At 37.6% G+C, this 20,129-nt stretch overlaps 1 protein-coding gene across 2 annotated transcripts; it reads right to left on the reverse strand.

The window, feature by feature from the left end:
* Positions 1 to 12,063: 12,063 nt before the first annotated feature.
* Positions 12,064 to 19,573, reverse strand: LOC115213140 (60S ribosomal protein L36). Of its 2 annotated transcripts, none has more exons than XM_029782073.2 (4): positions 19,434 to 19,573; positions 19,171 to 19,268; positions 13,657 to 13,791; positions 12,064 to 12,217 (listed from the first exon to the last, which is right to left on the reverse strand). In XM_029782073.2, the coding sequence occupies exons 2-4, from the start codon at positions 19,264 to 19,266 to the stop codon at positions 12,110 to 12,112; spliced, it is 339 nt and encodes a 112-aa protein (XP_029637933.1). In that variant the 5' UTR covers positions 19,267 to 19,268; positions 19,434 to 19,573; the 3' UTR covers positions 12,064 to 12,109. The 2 variants fall into 2 exon arrangements, with proteins under 2 accessions (XP_029637933.1, XP_036359761.1); XM_036503868.1 differs by having other exon boundaries at positions 19,438 to 19,509.
* Positions 19,574 to 20,129: the final 556 nt, after the last annotated feature.

A 20,129-nucleotide genomic window follows, 5' to 3' on the forward strand; every position in this document is an offset into this window, starting at 1 on the left:
CGTCTTCACTTTGACTTTTCTTGTTCTTAATTTAAAAAAAAAAACCCCAACAAACAAACCGAAAGCGTTGTAATTTAGCACAATATCTACCCTGATTAATCAAAGGTGTTCTAACTATAACCACCCGTCTTTTTTCGTCCCAGATTTAGTATATCTAGGACTACGTTATCCAATGTATCCTACCTTAAGATGGTAGGGTGTATGATTATGATATATGGGAACTTTGCTACTTCTAGAATGTTAGGCGACTGTTTAGAGACTTCTATTTTTGGTTTACAAGCCTCCCAAAAGTGTGTTGCTGACCTTTGTCATTTCTTTGTTTTGAAGAAATACAATACTTGTGTTGTTTGGATGTTGAAGAGTTTACCTATAACATTCAACAGTTGCGTCTTCACTTCGATTTTTTCTTGTTCTTAATTTTTTTTTACTTTTAAAGTGTTTAGCTCCAGTCCTACTCTGATTAATCAAATGCATTCTAACCGTGACCATCCATCTTCCACCACTCCACGCCAAATTTAGTATACCTAGTACTATGTTATCCAGTCTATCCTAGCTTCTAGATGGTAAGGTGTGATATGTGGAAGATTTGTCTGCTATTTCTAAGTACAAGTTAAGCGACTACTTAGTGACTTTTGTCTCTAGTTCGGGCCTTCCAAAAACGTGTTTGCTGACATTTGTGATGTCCCTATATTCAAGAAATACTTGTGTTTGGATTTTTTTTTTACCAGGGCACATCTCCAAGCATGTGTTGGTTTCTTTACCAATAGTTTTTTTGGGGGGGTTTTGTGTGTGAGGGTTTAGCAGTTACAAGGTATTTTCTGTTGATTATAATACTAACACAACATAAATAATAAAATAACGTCAGCATATATAATATTGATAATTTGAAATGTGTGTGTAGGTATGTATGGTAAGAGCGATTTGTTGAACTATGTGAATAATTTACGAATTATTTGTTCAAGTGATTATAAAATAAAAGCTTTCATATCGTTTATATACGCATATTTATCATATTCTCCTGTCATACTCACGTGCCTACACTCACATGTTCAACCCCCCCCCCCCTCCATCAGACGTTTGAAAAGATAGGTCAGTCAGTACCTGTTGAGGTTTCCCGATCAGATCAGAATGACAGTGATTCAGATGGATATAGTTAATGTCAGGATTAATACTTGTAGCTTGTGAGTTAGGAGAATACGTTGGGATGAATTCAAAGGTATCCAGCATTGACCATCATGTACTTTTTTCCTAGACATATAAAGAACTACATTATCCAATGTATGTTGTCTTATTTAGGATGGCAGGACGTGTAATTTGAGAATTTGCTTGATATTTGTAGCAGGTTGAGCGCTTACTCAGAAGATTCTTGTTGGTTCAGGCCAAAAACATGTTTTATGTGCTTTGAGGTTTAAAAAAAATAGCTGGGTGATAAAAGTAGATATAAGAGTAATGTTGTGATTTTGTGCTCATTTAATAATTCATGGATCACTTAACATGTAAGTACTCTCACAAGTTGGATTTTGAGACGTAGCATTATTCATTGAATAAAGTCTTTGGTGTACAGCAATTTTTTCATTACTTCTTACAATAGTTTATTGAGGATGTCATAAGCATTTAGAAACTTCAGGAGAATGAAATTTTTTTTTCTTTGTGACAGTGAATCTTGAAGTAAATAAAGCTATAAATAATCCCTTCTGCTTTATGCACAAAGCCTGAAATCTAGGGGGAGAGGTGTAGTTGATTACATCAACCCCAGTGCTCAACTGCTGCTTATTTCATCAACCTTGAAAAGATGAGAGGCAAAGTTGGCTTTGACAGCATTTGAATTCAGTGACAGATGAAATGTCACTAAGCATAATCCCTTCTACTATAGGCACAAAGCCTGAAATCTGTAGAGAGAGGTGCAGTTGATTACATCAACCCCAGTGCTCAACTTGTGCTTATTTCATTAACCTTGAAAGGATGAAAGATAAAATTAGCTTTGGCAGCATTTGAACTCAAAATGTAAAGACAGATGAAATGCCACTAAGCATTATGACAGCTCAGCATGTACATATTGGGTTTAAATAATTCTTTGGTACCAAAACAGATTTGTAATATTTCAGTCAAACCTGGACAGAGTTCTATATTCCAAAAGATCCAGTACATATCCTTCCCAGTTGGCATCAGTTTTCAAAATTCAAACACTTAAACATTTGAAAATTTTCTAGTCAGTATGTCTCAAGGTGCTACTTTAGCATGTAGTTACCTGGACATTTACATTTTAGTGTGCAGTACAAGTCTAACCCTAAACCCTAACTCTAAACCTAATCCTACTTCTAACTCTAAGTTCTTACTTACCCTAACCCTAACTCTAATCCTGATTCTAAACCTAACCCTGATCATAACCAAGATCAGGCCATTTCACTGTATGAGGGTCAGCTGAAAAGTTCATAGGGTGACCAAAATACTCTTATGGAATGTGACCAAATGAAGTTCATTTTTCAACATTTTTCCCATGGCAGTCCACACACCTATTCAATTGGTGTTGCAGTGCTTGGATTCCACTGGTGAAAAAGCTTTCATCTTATTAGAAACAGATATGATATCATCATCACTGCAATTACTGATTCTCAACCAAGTGTTTTTTTCCTGCTAGAGAACAGATGATAGTTGGATGGGGCCAAATCAGGAGAATATGGAAGGTGATCAACGAGATAAAAGCCACAGTCACACATAGCAACAAGGACTTGTGTGCTAGAGCACTATCCTGATGAAACAAGACCTCTTTTGTCAGTTTTCCTGTGTGTTTGGTTTTGATAACCTTTCATAACTGCCTCAGCAACTTGGCATAGTGTTCTCCATATGGCCCTTTTGAAGATAGTCAATAAACACAATGCCTTTGCATCCCAAAAGACTGAGGCCATCACCTTCCTTGCAGATGAAATGACCTTGGTCTTCTTTGGAGCAGGTGAGGAGGGGTATTTCCACTGCATGGATTGTCTCTTTGTCTCTGGTTCAAAGTGATAAACCCAACACTCATCCTGGCTTCAGAAATGTTCAAGGAAGCCTGCTGGATCTTCCTCAAACAATGTCATATTTTCCCATGATGTGATCAGTTTGGTGTACTTTTAATCAGATACCACAAGACATAGCACCCACCAAGCAAAAACCGTCATCATGCCAAGTTCATGGTGCAGAATACTCTCATCTTTCTCATGGGATATGCTAATAGCATTGGTTATTTGATTTATTGGTCATCCATCACCATGTCGTGAACACAGACAATGTTTTCCTCAACAGTGACAGCTACATGATGTCCAGATTTGGGTGATCTTCAAGATTCTTTTCCCCTCCTAAATTCAGCTGCTCTCTTTTGCACTCTTTTACTTGTTTCAGTCATTTGACTGTGGCCATGCTGGAGCACCACTTTTAGTCGAGCAAATCGACCCCAGGACTTATTCTTTGTAAGCCTAGTACTTATTCTATCGGTCTCTTTTGCCAAACCACTAAGTTTCAGGGACGTAAACACACCAGCATCGGTTGTCAAGCGATGTTGGGGGGGACAAACACAGACACACAAACGTATACACACACATACATATATATATATACATATATGCGACGGGTTTCTTTCAGTTTCCATCTACCAATCCACTCACAAGGCTTTGGTCGGCCCGAGGCAATAGTAGAAGACACTTGCCCAAGTTGCCACACAGTGGAACTGAACCTGGAACCATGTGGTTCATAAGCAAGCAACTTACTTACCACACAGCCACTCCTACGCCTGTTGATAAAGCTGGAGCATCATCCCCTAATATAGAAGGCATGTCAGCATGAATGTCCTTGGGGTCTAAACCCTTTTTCCACATGTACTTGATAACACTACAATGCTAAATTTTGTTGATTTTTGCTACTAGTTACTTTTGAAGTCTTCTTTGAACAGTCAAATGTCAGTTTATCTGGTAAAAAAACAATGCACTTATTAATAAGAAGAGTTGAAATTAATGCATGCAAGATTTTACAGTTCTAGCATCACTCCTTCAGTCAGCCAATGAACATTTCAACCAACCCTCATATAGTACAGATACTGCAATAGACTGTATGCTGAAGTAACATCTGAGTTTGACAGATTGCTCAATCTTGTAAATTTCATAGACTGTAACAAATACAAAGACAAGATAAATTGTCTGAAGGGTATCAGTGTTAAACTAGTGAGCAAGGTTTTTGTGAGACATCAATTTATAACTCAAGAATAACAGGCAACTGAATCAGTCAATCTCTTTAAGAATTAGAACTCATGGCTAAGGAATGCATCTTCATGGCAGTTCTGTCTCAAATGCTTTCAAAAAACTTTAATGATGCAGTGGCTGTATCTTAAAGAGTTGGCTTCCCAACTACATGGTTCTGGGTTCAGTCCCACCATGTAGTTCTACTATAGCCCCAAGCTGACCAAACCCCTTGTGAGTGGATTTGGTAGATAGAAATTGAAAGATGCCTGTTGTTGTTGTGCATGTCTGTGTGTGTATGTATATGTATATATATATATATATATATATATATATATATATATATGAGATACCTTGAGAGAAAAGCTGGACCTAAGAAGCTTCAGTCGTGGTGTGCAAGAGAGACGTTTGCACTGGCATGGTCATGTGGCGAGAATGGATGAAGATAGTTGTGTGAAAACGTGCCACACCCTAGCGGTTGAGGGAACCTGTGGAAGAGGCAGACCCAGGAAAACCTGGGACGAGGTGGTGAAGCACGACCTTCGAACTTTAGGTCTCACTGAGGAAATGACTTGAGACCGAGATCTTTGGAAGTATGCTGTGCATGAGAAGACCCGGCAGGACAAGTGAGACCATAACCTGTGGCCTCTACATGGGATGTAGCCAGTCCACTTATGCATACCTTTCCTTCTTGGGACACAAAACTCTACTTGTGAAGACCTGTTGAGGCAAGTGAGAACCGAAATCGATCAACATCAATGGAAATTACAGCTGTGATACCAGTGCCGGTGGCACGTAAGAGATCCATCCGAACATGGCTGTTGCCAACGCCGGCCCGACTGGCCTCGTGCCGGTGGCACATAAAAAGCACTATCCGTTCATGGCCGTTGTGAGCCTCGCCTGGCCCTCGTGCTGGTGGCACATAAAAAGCACCATCCAATTGTGGCCGTTTGCCAACTTCGTCTGGCACCTGTGCCAGTGGCACATAAAAAGCACCCACTACACTCACAAAGTGGTTGGCGTTTGGAAGGGCATCCAGCCGTAGAAACATTGCCAGATCAGACTGGGCCTGGTGCAGACTTCTTCCCAGACCCCAGTTGAACCGTCCAACCCATGCTAGCATGGAAAGTGGACGCTAAACGATGATGATGATGATGATATATATATATATATATATATATATATACACATACATATATACACACATACATACATACATATGTATGTATGTACATATCTATGTGTGTGTGTCTTTGTGTCTGTGTTTGTCCCTCACTACTGTTTGACATCCAATGTTGTTTATGTTTATGTAACCTAGCAATTCAGCAAAAAAGACCTACAGAATAAGTACTAGTCTTTAAAAAATAAGTACAGGAATCAATTCATTTGACTAAAACCCTTCAAGGCATTGCCTCAGCATGGCCACAGTCCAATGACTGAAACAAATAAAAGATAAAAGATGGATGATAAGATCTGGATATTTTTCTTTTTCTGGAATTATGTCAAACAATGTTTGACTCCTGGAAAATAAAATGCTGGACTTGGATGCAAGGCAGAGTTCTGGATTTAACTTGAAAGAATGCTAGAGTTTATAATCAGGATATCATCATAGCTACTACTATTGTTACAAAGAGAGACACCAAGTAGGAAGATAAGACATCCTGGCACAAGTGTTTTGGCACTATTGTATGGCATCATTAATTCAACTGACTTATTTGACATCAAACATTTTAATGTTTCTTTAATTTTGTCTATTTGTCTGTCTGTCTCTCTTTCTGTGTGAGCATTCGATTATGTTCATATGCATGTGTAATGTCTCTCTTTCTTTCTTCCATTCTCTCTCTTTCTCGCTGCTTATCTGTCTGTCTATCTATCTACGTGTGTGTGTGTGTGTGTGTAACCAAACTAGTCAGATTGATTACATTCTCACCAGAAAGTGAGATACATGGTTGCTCATAAATGCAAAGACCTTCCCCAACCCCCACATAGATTAGTTATCAGTGACTTTAGACTTCAAGCTAAGATTCCAAGAATCAGACCAATCTGGAGAAGAAGGATTTGGGAGCTTAAGTATCCTTTAAATGGTCTGAGATTTAGGGACATACTAATTGACGAATTTATCAAGAAGGAAGAGGAACTACAGTCTTGTAACATAGAGGGCAATTGAGAGCTCCTGTGGGACAGCTTGCTGAGTGCCACAGACCAAATCTGTGGCTGGTGCAAAGTCCCAACCAGACCTAGGGTAACAATGTTGTAGACAAGGCAGTTAGAGCAAAAAACCAGACATGGAAGGACTGGAAGAATGGTGGGAGCAGAGAACTACATCAGGTAGCTAGAAGAGAGGCTAGAAGACAGGTATACTTAGCCAGAAGAGAAGCAGAAAGGAAGAAGATTGTCAATGCTCAGCGACACGGGGACCAGAGGCTTGAAGTGTTTTGGATTGCGAGACAGTGTGTCAGAGAAAATAGTGATGTGGTAGGAGAGAAATACGTTCGCATGGATTATGACTCACTTGCAGTTAGTGATTCTTCAAATGAGGAGGCTTGGAAGTGCCACTATGAAAGGTTGCTAAATGTAGAGAATGCAAGGGAGGAGAGCCTGCTAATGAGGATCCAACAGAGAGGCTGGCTATCTGAATCAACAGTAGCTTAGTAGATAAAGCAATTAAAGATATAAAGACAGGGAAAACCTCTGGTCCATCAGAAATCAGAGGTGAGATGGTTAAAATATCTGGTGGAGTGGGATATGACCTGGTCACCTATATAGTTAATCAGGTTGTCCACAAAGGAGTCATACCAATTGACTGGTGCTAGCAGCATTATAGTCAACTGCTACAAAGGCAAGGGTGATGTCCTAGAGAGAAATAATTACAGAAGCATCAAATTGCTCGACCAGGTGATGAAAGTTGCTGAAAGGGTCATAGCTCAATTAATTAGGAGAGTGAGCATAGATGAGGTGCAGTTTAGATTTGTGCCAGGAAAAAGCACCACCAATGCTCTCTTCCTGGTGAGGCAACTGCAGGAAAAATACTTGGCCAAAAATAAACCACTGTATCCAGCTTTTGTGGACATGGAGAAAGCATTTGACAGGGTCCCCAGGCTCCCTTTACTGGTGGACAGTGCAAAAGCTAAGGATAGATGAGTGGTTGGTGAGAGCTGTACAAGTCATGTACAGGGATGTTAGTAAGGTGAGATTTACCAATGAGTATAGCAAGGAATTTAGTGTAAAAGTAGGAGTCCACTAGGGATTGTTTCTTAGCCTCCTCTTGTTTATCACAGTCCTCCAAGCTATAACTCAGGAATTTTAGACTGGCTGCTCTTGGGAGCTCCTCTATGCTGATGACCTTGTTCTTATTGCTGAATCACTACCAGAACTAGAGAAGAAATTTCAGGTATGGAAGCATGGACAGGAATCAAAGGGCCTTAGAGTTAATTTAGCAAAGACCACAAGGATCCTTAGAAGTAGTAGACAGTTACCATTACTTAGGTGACCAAGTTAGTACTGGAGGAAGTTCTTCCAAAAGCATGGTTGCTAGTATAAGAATCAGCTGGGCGAAGTTCAGAGAGTTACTACCTTTGTTAATAATGAAGGACTCTCCCTCAAAGTGAAAGACAGATTGTGTGATGCCTGTGTATGAACGGATATGCTACATGGCAGTGAGACATGAGCTATGACAACTGAGGATATGCAAGAGTTTGAAAGAAATGAAGCCAGTATGCTCTGTTGGATAGGTAATGTCAGTGTGCATATATGACAGAGTGTAAATGATTTGAAAGAAAAACTGGGTATATGAGGCATCAGATGATGATGATGATGATATATATATATATATATATATATATATAATGTGTGTGTGTGTATACATATGTATGTTACTGTGCATATGTTTGCTTCCAGTGCAAAGATGTGCTGTCACCAAAATATTTTGAATGTCTTGTCAGTAGTGCCAAATTGTCAGCATTTAAACAGCCACACCTAATTGCCTCATTCTGCAAGTAGGAAGCTATTTCAGCAGCTGCTTCTCAGAAGATTTATTTTATTTATTTTTCTTTTCTACTAGACAAGAGTAGACTTGTCTCCTGAAAATGTTTCACAAAAAATGTCATGACAGCAAAAAAAAGCTTTTATGAAAGAAGAAACACCTAAGTAAGGAATGACTGATACAGGTTGTCATCGACTTACGACCACAATTGGTTCCGACTGACTGATTGCAAGTCGACCTATAGGCCTACATAGCTTTGTTTTATATCTTTACATTCTTAAGGTACAGTCTCAGGTAAAAGTCACACACAGCATTCTGTATTACACTACAACAGTGTTATTTGTTCATAGAAAAGTACCAAAGAATGCAAATACAAGAAATACACAATGTAGCTTCAAAACTTATAAAAAAATTTATTGTAGACAGGTGCTTGGCAGTGGATCTTTGATGTCATTTACTGAGGCAAAAGTTGTAGTAGCTGGAGTTAGTTTTTTGATAAATATGGTAAGCTTTGTCTGAATTGTTCGTTTCTTTTTCTCTTCATAAATTTCATAATACGGATGAAACACATTGTATGCCATCCGTTTAATCCTTGCAAATCATTCGATGTTTGGGTCCATTGCTTCAAAGTGTGCAAGAAGTTTATTCAGTTGAAATAAACCTTCTGATAATCCTTTTGTAGTAAAACTCTTTTCTGGTACCACCTCTTCTTTCTCCAATTCAATAAGCTCTTTGAATTTTTGGGCTAGCAAATCTTTGATATTTTCCACTTCACACACTCCAGATCTTTAGCCAGTTTTACTATTTTCCTGTGAATCATTTCAAGTTCATGTTCACTGTTAAATCCATCAAGAGTGTCAACAAGGCATTTTCCAACACAATTTTTCCAGACGCCTTTCATGCATTTCTTTGTAACAGCTTTCCAAGTGGTAGCAATATTCTTGATAAATGTCAGAATATTGTACTTTATCCAAAATTCTTGCGGTGATAGGCCTTGGTTGGTGGCTCTATGGCTTGAAGATAGTTAGCCAACAGTATAGCAATTGAACCTTGATCCACTGGCTGGATGAGTGGAGTTGTGTTCAACAGAAAAAACACCACTTTCATGTTGGAGCAAAGATCCGATAGATGAGATGGATGTCCAGGCACATTATCCAGAAGCAATAAAATCTTCAAAGGAATTCCTCTCTCCAAACAATATCCACGAACTTGAGGAATAAAACAATTCAGAAACCAGTCTTCAAACAGTCCTCATGTCATCTATGCTTTAGGCTGAGAACGAAAATAAATGGGTAATGTGTGCTTATCTACATTCTTGAATGCATGCGAGTTTTCTAAGTGGTAAATTAAGAAAGGTTTCATCTTAGACCCTACAAAGTTCCTGCCAAGCAGCAGAGTCAGTCTGTCCTTAATCGCTTTAAATCCAGGCATGCATTTGGCTTCTCTGTTGATGTAAGTGCGTGCTGGCATGCATTTCCAAAACACTCCTGTTTCATCTATGTTAAAAATCTGCTCTGCTGGATAGCCTTCATCCGTAATTATTTCGTTCAAATAGCTAACAAATTTACCAGCTACTTCCTAATCTGCACTTGCCACTTCTCCAGTCACTCAAACATTATGATGTTGGAACTTTCTTTAAATCTTTTGAAGCAGTTCTTGTTAAAAATTCTTGACTGTATTCTTCAGAACACTGAAAAGACTTAACGGTATCTGTTTTTGCATCTGATATTCAATCCAAATTTGTAGCAATTTTTACATTTTGTGGATGGGCCCAGTCTGCTGCTTTGTTATAACTGTAAATTGTACAGGTGCTAAACCTTTTACAGCTTCATGAATCCTTTCTTTATCTTCAAAATTGTTGAAACAGTAGAGTGTGATAACTTCAGTTTACATGAGATCTCATTCACTTTCTTTCCTCCTTCGTGCTGTCTAATCACCATAATTTTTGTGTCAAGGTTGATGACCTTTCTTTGCTTCATGGAAGTTTGAGGAGCAGATGAAAACAATTTCTTCTTTGTAGACATTTTATATTATATTGTTTGAAAAACTATCAGACAAAACACAGAGTCACTGAAAGAGTCATGCCTGATGTTAGTCAAAAATGTTGGAGTCTCAAGCAGTTGTCTTTCCCCATAAAACTGCTGGCCTTGTGCCAAAATTTGAAACCATTATTATTGAATGAGTTAAAGTGGAAAGCCAACAACATTTTTGGCACACTACACAAAATGCTTAGCATTTCATACATCCTGAGTTCAAACTGCACCTGTCATCTCTTCAGGGTTAATAAATTAAGTACCAGTTGAACACTCGGAACGATGTAATTGATTAGCCCCTTTCCCAAAAATTTCAGGCCTTGTACCTGTAGTAGAAAGGGTTATCTAATGAATTCACAATAACAATTGATATTATCTTTCACACTTGCTTACTGGTTATAAAAAAACAAAAAATGTTTGTTGTTCTGCTCTTTATCCTTCTAAGGACATTGAAATGTCAGGTATGTACTGGGGACCAATTCAATAAACTATAACCACTCCTGAAAGCTTGTACCCTTACCTAAATACACTAATTAGTAGAAGGTAAATTGAAATAGTGTTTTATAAAACTATTCGACATCATCACCAGTTTGTCTGTTTTCATGCGTTGCAGTTCATCACCTAGTACACACATAGCAACACAAAAACTGCCTTTGTTGTGTATGTTATTTCAATAGTTGGATACCCTTGCCTTACTGCTAATCTCATTACAGCATGGAACAAGTCCATTTTATCACACATGTAATATTCACCATTTAACCAGGTCAAATATTCCACCTGCTCAAACTGGCCAGATCTAACCTCTTACACCAACCCTAGTGTCATTCTAAAAATAACCAATGACATCATTGAAATCTCAAAGCTACAAGATAGTGCATAATTAATTAAAAAATGTGGATACTTAAGCATTAAATTTCAGGAGTAACCTGAATACTAAAGAGCTAAAAGAGACGATATGTTGAAGATTTCTGTCTATCCAGTATCAGTTCTTAAGAATTACTGCTTTATCAGACAGGTTATATTTATATATCATGATATATGCGGAAAGGCAAAAATTATCTAAAATAACATGGAATTTTATAAATTAATTCAAATAAAGTATGACTAAATAAGATATGAAGTAAAGCCAACACTTTCTAGGTAGACTTTTGTGCCATTATCCAAAGAACTAGATATTGTCTTGTTACTAACTTTACTTACAAACAAGAGGAAAGGCACGTTTATGTTGTATAATTACCAAAGCAAAATTATCTACAACCGAGCAAGAGTTATGTATAACTATTGTACTGTAAGTGCAAGGTATTTTTTCATTCAGGCTGAGCAACCATTTAGAGGATTGATATTTTTTGTATCTCATTGACAAAAACTGATGTCTAGATTTGAAAGTAGGTAGCTGATTGAAGAACAATCTCATTGAAATTTTATCTGTGGTAAACATTTTTAGAGAATTTAATAAATTCAGAAACGTTCAGATGTAACATTGTGCAAGGAAACCATGAAGTGTAGTAATTGTGATATGTGAACATCAAATGATAAAAGTATTACTTCAATCACTAGGTACAATATTCAAGATGAAGCCTGTCAAACTGCAAAAACCATTGTTTTAATGAGCATTTTCCCATGCTTATTATATGGACCTGACTGAAATGATTTTGAGGGTGACTAAGTCTATGGTACCAATGAGCTTAAATAACAGAGCAATATCGATATCTACTGTACTCATTCACTTATGGAATGGTTTATTTCACCTGATTTTGAGGTATCTAACACACTATGTCTCAAGGAAACTTTCCCTGGACAAGATACCACAGCCTGAAAGCATTTAAACAAAACGCATAGATTACAGTCTTAAATTTTCATATTTTATTCCACTTTTTTTAATAGAATTATTTATGTGATGCTGCGGCTGCTGCCTGTTGCTGTGCTTTTCTCATTTTCTGCAACATAATTTGCATTTCTTCACGTTTGGCTTTGGCACGTAAATGTGTTCCAAGCTGAAATCAGAAAGTAAATAGCAATAAACATTGTGCATCAACTCATAGTCTAACAGAAAATATAATGGTACATAAAAACACTCCATTACTTTTAACTTTTGATACTAACCTACCTAAGACTGCTCCTAATTCTATGATATAAGCTTCTAGTTTTAACGACATCTAAATTAAAACCTATCAAAATTTCATGGTAACTTATGTTCCAGACACCAGCTTAAAAATGAGTTATTTTGACAAATTCTTCACTAGTTTAAAAATGAACTGAAACAAAAGCAGTTGATTTCAACAGAAATATGGTAGCAAAGGGGTTAAAAGCAGAAATAGCAGCAGTGGACTAATTGCCTTATGCTATTTAGTTATACCTCTGTACATGAATTATAAATATCCAAGTTGATTTTACTTTGTCATCTGAGAGTTGATTAAATTAACCATACTCACTCTCTCTAAACAACGTAGCTAAGTGTTAGAGAAATTTGGCACATCCTATTGCTCAAACTTTGCAGACATCATATTGGGTCATATTAAAATAAGCTGGTAGATGGAAATTGAGGATACATGTCAATATCTGCATATTTATATTTTGTGCCTATGTGCACTTCAAAATCAATAAACTGGAGCATTTGCACAAAAATACAATTTGTAGTATTTATTCTTCCCAAGAGGCATGGGCATTCCCATGTCATGCTCAACATTAGAAAAGTAAATTAAGATTTGCTCATTAGAAAATTTTGAACCAATGATTCTATCATCAGCATTTAGTGTCCATTGTCCATGCTGGCATGGGTTGGACAGTTTGATCAGGGCTGGCCAGCTGGAAGGCTGCATACCCTTCCTAACACCAACCACTAGGAGAGTGTAATGGACGTCTTTACATGCCATTTGTGTGACACCAGTATCTGCCATGACTGCAATTTTACTTGGTTTGACATAATACAAAAGCACAACATAATACCAAAGGTCTCAGTCATTGCCTCTGTGAGGGCCAACACTCAAAAGGTGCTTTTCACATGCCACTGGCACGGGTGCTGTTCACACGACACCAGCTTGGCCACAACTATGATTTCACTTGGTCTGACAGGTCTTCTCAAGCACAGCATATTGCCAAAGGTCTCAGTCACTAGTAATTGCCTCTGTGAGGCCCAAAGTTTGAAGATCATGCCTCACCATTTCATCCCATACGGTTCCTCCACAACAGGTTCATAAAATACTTATAGGTTTCATATTGTGTAGATTAAATATGTGGCTAAGCACATTTATTTGTCCTTTACCACCTAATCAATGTTCAAAGCATGTTTGCTTTTTGGATTTCAGAAAATTAATCCACTATTTCGAATATCTGCATTAATTTTTGCTAAAGTTAAAGGTTTCTAAAAATTTGTAAATTGAATCTAGGAAGCCATCATTGACATTAAAACAAAATTTAAAATGCATCAACTCACCCTTTTCTTACAGAATTTTAGAGCTCTTTTGTCTTTTGAAATTCTCAACAATTCTTGACATCTTTTTTCATATGGAGAGAATCCCACAACTTCACGGACAAGATCTCTGACAAATTTCATGTGCTTAGATGACCTCTGAAAAGATAACAAAATCTTCATATAATAATGAGAAATAAAAACACATTTTCATTTACTTTATGGCACAGCCAGGAAAACACAATTATGCATGTGTAATGAGTAACATGCCACAGAACAGGAATTAGAAAATGTCAGTAGTCAAGGACCAGATAGTTATGCATATGATAAAGTGTGATAAATTGCTCCCTTACTTCTTATAATGGATCAAAATAATTTCAATTTACTGACCCATCTCCATGAGCCCTGTGCCAGTGCTATGTAAAATGCACCCAATATACTCTGTATAATCGACCCCGAAAGGATGAAAGGCAAAGTCGACCTCAGCGGAAATTGAACTCAGGACATAGCGGAAGACGAAATACTGCTAAGCATTTCGCCTGGCATACTAACGATTCTGCCAGCTCGCCGCCTTAATTTCTGTCAAAAATAACAGACTATATATACTCATGTATAAAGCCCCATTTCTTTTGTTTGTTCTACCCAATTTATGGAGTATTTCTGAAAATTTTACTTTCAAGACCCTGGCAATATGAGTTTCTCGTGAAAACCTTCCATCATAGAAAAACTGACTTTTGGAAGCACTGCATGGGTATATTGTGTGTGTGTATGTATGGGTGTATATATATATATGAGCATCTCAATCAATCCCCCATACTCACACTGCCCCACTCCCTACAATTTTACCCAATCTTGACAAATGTAGCTTACCTACCTACCATCCACACAACCTGCTCCATCATAAGCTCTTCCCTTAACAGCAACTAACATAAGACTTCAGCACACACAAGACTTGCGATCTACAATGTGGCTTAATAGTGCTAGCACCCAGACATAGAAACTAAGCAAAGCAGACATGAGAACATGATGCAGTCATTGTCAAATCATCCAACATGGACATTATATGACAATGATAATGAAACAAGTTGTTTTATTCTTTAGTTTCAGGCCATGCTGGGGCACTGCCTTGAAATTTTAGTTGAATGGATCTGCCCCTCCCAGTACTTTTTTTGAAAGCCTGGTAATTATTTGATCAGTCTCTTTTGCCAAACTCAGACACACATATATGATGGACTTCTTTCAGTTTCTGTCTACCAAATCCATGTGGTTGGGAAGCAAGCTTGTTACCACACAGCCATGCCAGTCATGGCTTGGCTTTGCGAACGAAGATTAGGAAGGTTGTCCACATCATCTGCAGGCACGCTCATGACTGACAAGTCCAATGCAGCAAAGGCAGGTCTGTGAGCAGTATCCACAAAGGTAACATCCAGTGTGATGTTAGAGGTGGCTCTGGCCTTCTTCCTGCGTCTCGTCTTTATGCACATCACTTCTGTGTTCTTTAACCCTTTCGTTACCAAACCGCCCAAAGCCGCCTGAAAAAAATTTTGGTTCATGTGACCATGCCGCCCGTAATTAGCTATTCATATTTAAATGAGAATATCAGAGCAAATCTCCTTAGTACATTCGTGAAAACACGTGATTATACTTCGTAAACAGTTCATCTACAGTTTTGTACAATGATCGAAGTGTAATTTTAATTCCGTGAATTTTGGGAGATTTTTTTCAGAAATTTGTTCCTATTGTGTTTTCAAAATTTGTAATTCTGACAAAAAATGGATACGAATTTCATTATATCAATCAAGCAGTGAGTCAGAATTCGAAGGATTTTCTACTGAAGACCTTGATAAATCTAACTCTATGACTGAAAAAAAAAGCACGTGGTATTTGATAATGAATCCGAGAGCTCCGACAGCGATAAAAAAAATGAATTGGCACCTGAATGGAGTGAAAATTTAAAAACTGTTTCTTTCAGTGATTTTTCTGAAGAAACTGGACCAAGCCACAGTCTTTCCTAGGAGAGTAAAGCCTTAGACTATATCTTTTTACTTTTTCAAATGAGCCTATTTGAAATCATTACGGCGGAAACGAACCGTTACGCTAAATGTAAACAAAGCGAAAGAAAGGATAGTTTGTTGTTTCCCACAACCTTAAATGAAATTAAGGCCTATTTTGCCATAAATATTATTATGGGTATCAGAAAGTTACCCATAAATATTATTATGGGTATCAGAAAATTACGGCGGAAACGAACCGTTACGCTAAAAGTAAACAAAGTGAAAGAAAGGATAGTTTGTGATTTCCCACAACCGTAAATGAAATTAAGGCCTATTTTGCCATAAATATTATTATGAGTATCAGAAAGTTACCCAGAATAACAAATTCTATAGTAAAATTTTGTTGTATACCCAATTGAATATTAGCTAATAACCCATTTTCTATAGCGATGTTTGAACAAAAATTTTAATAATTTTGTATTTTGTTGAATTTACCTGTATCTACCTGCAATTAGTCACTTTGTGACAAAAATTATAGTATAGAATTGGTTGAGAACATTTCATTAAATTATCTTCCAAAAATCACATTTATATATTGATAAATAAAAAAGTTATAGTTGTTTAACCCTTTAGCATTTAAACTGGCCAGATCTGGTCTCTCACACCAACCCTACTATATCGGTTTAAAAATTAACAGCTACCTCATCAAAATCTCATAGCTACAAGATAATGCGTGATTAGTTCAAAACAATGTGGATAAAAAGGCATTGATTTTGGCAGAAGAATGCGAACACTAAAGGGTTAATGAAACCAGACTAAATTTATGATTATGTTAGAAATTAATTGAAACACATAAGGGTCAGAAATATAGTAACGAAAGGGTTAAACTTGTTGACCGCATTGAAGATTGTGTGGTGCCATGCATGACGGTCTGCCCAGCATTGGTGGTCAACACGACATGTGGTGAGAGACTTTGCCAATCAGGGCAATCTTAGGAAGGCGATGGTTCTCCATTCCAAAGACATGCCCTGCCCATCCGAGGTGGTACTTCAGTAGCATGGCTTCTATGCTGGGGATTTCAGCCTGCTCCAAAACTTCAATGTTTGTGACGAAGTAACTCCAGTGTATGTTGAGGATGGTGCAGAGACATCCCTGGTGGAAGCGCTCGAGGAGACAGATGTGACTGTGATATGTGACCCAGGTCTCTGAGCTGTAGAAGAGAGTGGTGATAACCACGGCCCTGTAGGCGCTGATCCTTGTTTTGTTCTTTAGGTTATTCTTGTGCCAAAGATGTTTGTACAATCTACCAAAGGAGCTATTTGCCTTAGAGAGTCTATTGTCAATCCCTGCATCAGATGAGAAGACGCAGCCCAGGTATGTGAACTGTGTTGATTTCAGTTTGGTACCGCAGATAGTGATGTGGGGCAGGCAGGTGAAGTATCTCCATCTTCTTGAGGCTGACCTCCAGGCCAGAGTCGCGAGGCGTCCGCAAAGCAGGACATGATGAGCTGCAGAGCTTGCTCTGAGTGGGCGACAACAGCAGCATTGTATGTGAAGAGAGGTCTCAGATCAGCCTCTCCTGGGTCTTGAGGCGCCGTAGATTGAAGAGGCTGCCATCCAGACGGTACCTGACAATATTCCCCAGTCTCCAGATCTTCAGTTGCATGCTTGAGCATCATGCTGAAGAGAGTCAGTGCTAGGACACAACCCTGCTTTATGCCGTTGGAGATGGGGAAGGGCTCCGACAGGATCTAGTCAAGTGCCTATAGTAGTATATTAGTCTAGTCATGTACCTATAGTAGTATACTTTTTAAAAATTTGCCATCAAATTTCACTTGAATTGCATCATGAAATAAACATCTAAATACGAGTTTAGCAACTGTTTTATCTTTCCTTGACAGAACGGATTGTGGTGGATGCAGGAGCAGTTGTGGTGCACCTGAGCACTGTATACAATAATTTCATTATTATCATTAATAATTGTCTTTTACTGATGCACGCTATATACAACACAGTTAATGTGTTATGCAAGAAGAATAGAATGCTTTACAAGGCTGCAAGGCCTGAATTTTTTTTATACTGGTGGGATAGCTTAACTGCCGAAGCTAAGTCATTTTTGTTTTGTGAACAGCAAAAAAAATATTTCCTTTCAATTATTTTTTGCCTGTAGTTCCTGATTCCTATTTTACTTGACTAGATCCTCATAACCATTCTAGATTTAAAAAATCCTATTGCATTTTTATAATTATAATTAGAAATCATATTTAAAAATTATTGAAATACTTTGTGTATTGCAGGAATAACAAATTTATTGCACATAATCTTTTACAACAAAATCCAATCTGGGCCGAATGGGCCACTGATGAGAACCAGTTGTAATGATTAGGTGCAGGTGGCTTGTGTTAAGAAACTTCCTTCTCAACCACATCATTCCAGGTTCAGTCCCACTGCATGGAACATTGGACAAGTGTCTTCTATTATAGCCCCGAACCGACCTTGTGGGTTGATTTGGTAGACGGAAACTGAAAGAAGCCTGTCGTACAAACGTGTGTGTGTATATCCCAACACCGTTTCACAGCAGGTGTTGATATTTACGTCCTTGTAACTTAGCGGTTCAGCGAAAGAGACCGACAGAATAAGTACCAGGCTTTAAAAAATTAAGTTCTGGAGTCCATTCATTCGACTAAAAATTCATGGCCACAGTCTAAGGACTAAGGATACACGTTCTACAGAGTCCACACAAAATGCTAGTTTAAATAGGGTATTTAATTTGATTCAAAACAAAAATTCCTGGCCAAAATCCAAGGAGGTGCATTTCGCCGACCGCCAAACAAAGTGATAAGTGCTTGTTGTCGAAGCGAAACGAGCACAATATACAAGGATCATCGTGCACTGCAATGCTACATGCTCGAATTCTGAAACCGTCCCGCAAATATGAAACATGGCGGAGGTAAAGAATACGTACACCACCCGTTTTCGGCGTAACAAAAACCCTAACCCTAAATAAAGGATGTACGTATTCTTTACTTTCACCTGAAACACTATAAACGAAGCATACATACATATACGTGGCAACTCAAAACAGTGAAAATCAAAATACCAGAACTATAACATTACTTGTTTCGCATACGCTGAAACGTTCAGAAGCAAAATGTAAAACCAAAACGGACACGGTGACATGTAATTAGTATTTGTGCATATATTGCTCAGTATTGTGAATATACTGACTGTAACAAATCTAAATTTTATAGAAAGAATAACGCGAAGACGTTCCAGTGTGACCAACACTTCAGTACATCGTTCACTCTAAATTGTTTACCGCTCATAAATCTTATTAATGATACGACAGTTTCTATTATACTCAGACGATTGTTTTAGCTGGGTCGGCGAGTTTATCTCGCTGAAATGAACTAAATATATGAGAATACAATTAATATGGAGATATCGAAATGCAAATAATAGTAATGATAGATATTTTCAAACACGTGTTTCATTGCAACAATGAGTATGAGACATGAAATGTAGAATCTGAATATAAACTTACATCCTTTCGTCTGGAAGGTTTCAATTTTCGACCAGGTAATTTTGTAACCTTATGACCCTTCTTCAGGCCAATGGCCAAATCGCAACGAATTACCATTTCTGAAAAGGTAAAAAAAAAAAAATTAGCGTGGTTAATTAAAGCTATGGTATGTGGTATAATAAATGTTAACAATTAAACTAAAATTATAATCAACATCTACATTAACAGGAGCAAATTAGCAATTATTTTGAAATAAATTAAACATAATTAAAACGTGAGATTACTTGCGATTAGATTGGAGAGAAAAATTCACTACGCAAACAGTATTTTTAATATGGCTGAAAGGAAGTAATTTATGGAAAACGTTAAAGAGTTCTTTCTATAAGTTATTTACAGTTATCTGCCCTTTGATAGTCAATTTATTATTGCATAAAATTGTCGTCTTCTATGCTTCTGACAAAATTAAACATAATTCAAATACCAGCATCAATTCAATCTTCTATAACCGCCCCCAAATTTGAGACTTTGTATTTCTGTTAGAAATTATATTGACGTTTAGCACCAATTCAGCCTTACTTGAACAGATAAGGTTAAAAACTTTCTAACCGTGACTATCCCGTTGTTTTAACACTGTATGTAGCATTACATGCAATACACACTTTCTTTTTTACTAAGAGAAAACGGTGCGATGTGGTAAAGATTCGGCTGCTATTTCTAGCAAGTAGAACAACTACGTAGAGGTACAAATGATGATTCAATTTACGATGTTGAATTCAAAAGATAACACAATCTAAAACGAGAATTGTTTCACTTTATTTACGCGGTAACTAATCTTTGAATGGAAGCATGCAAAGTACCAGAATCTTTTGGAAAGTTGCAGAGAGAAAGATTGATAGGCATGGCTATTCCAAGTTGGCTGTTGAGGATTCACTGCCCAGTCAGTATGGAGAATGCTTGCAGCCACTGAAATAAAAGAAAAA

Source organism: Octopus sinensis, linkage group LG6 (assembly GCF_006345805.1).
Source record: "Octopus sinensis linkage group LG6, ASM634580v1, whole genome shotgun sequence".
NCBI lineage: Eukaryota > Metazoa > Mollusca > Cephalopoda > Octopoda > Octopodidae > Octopus > Octopus sinensis.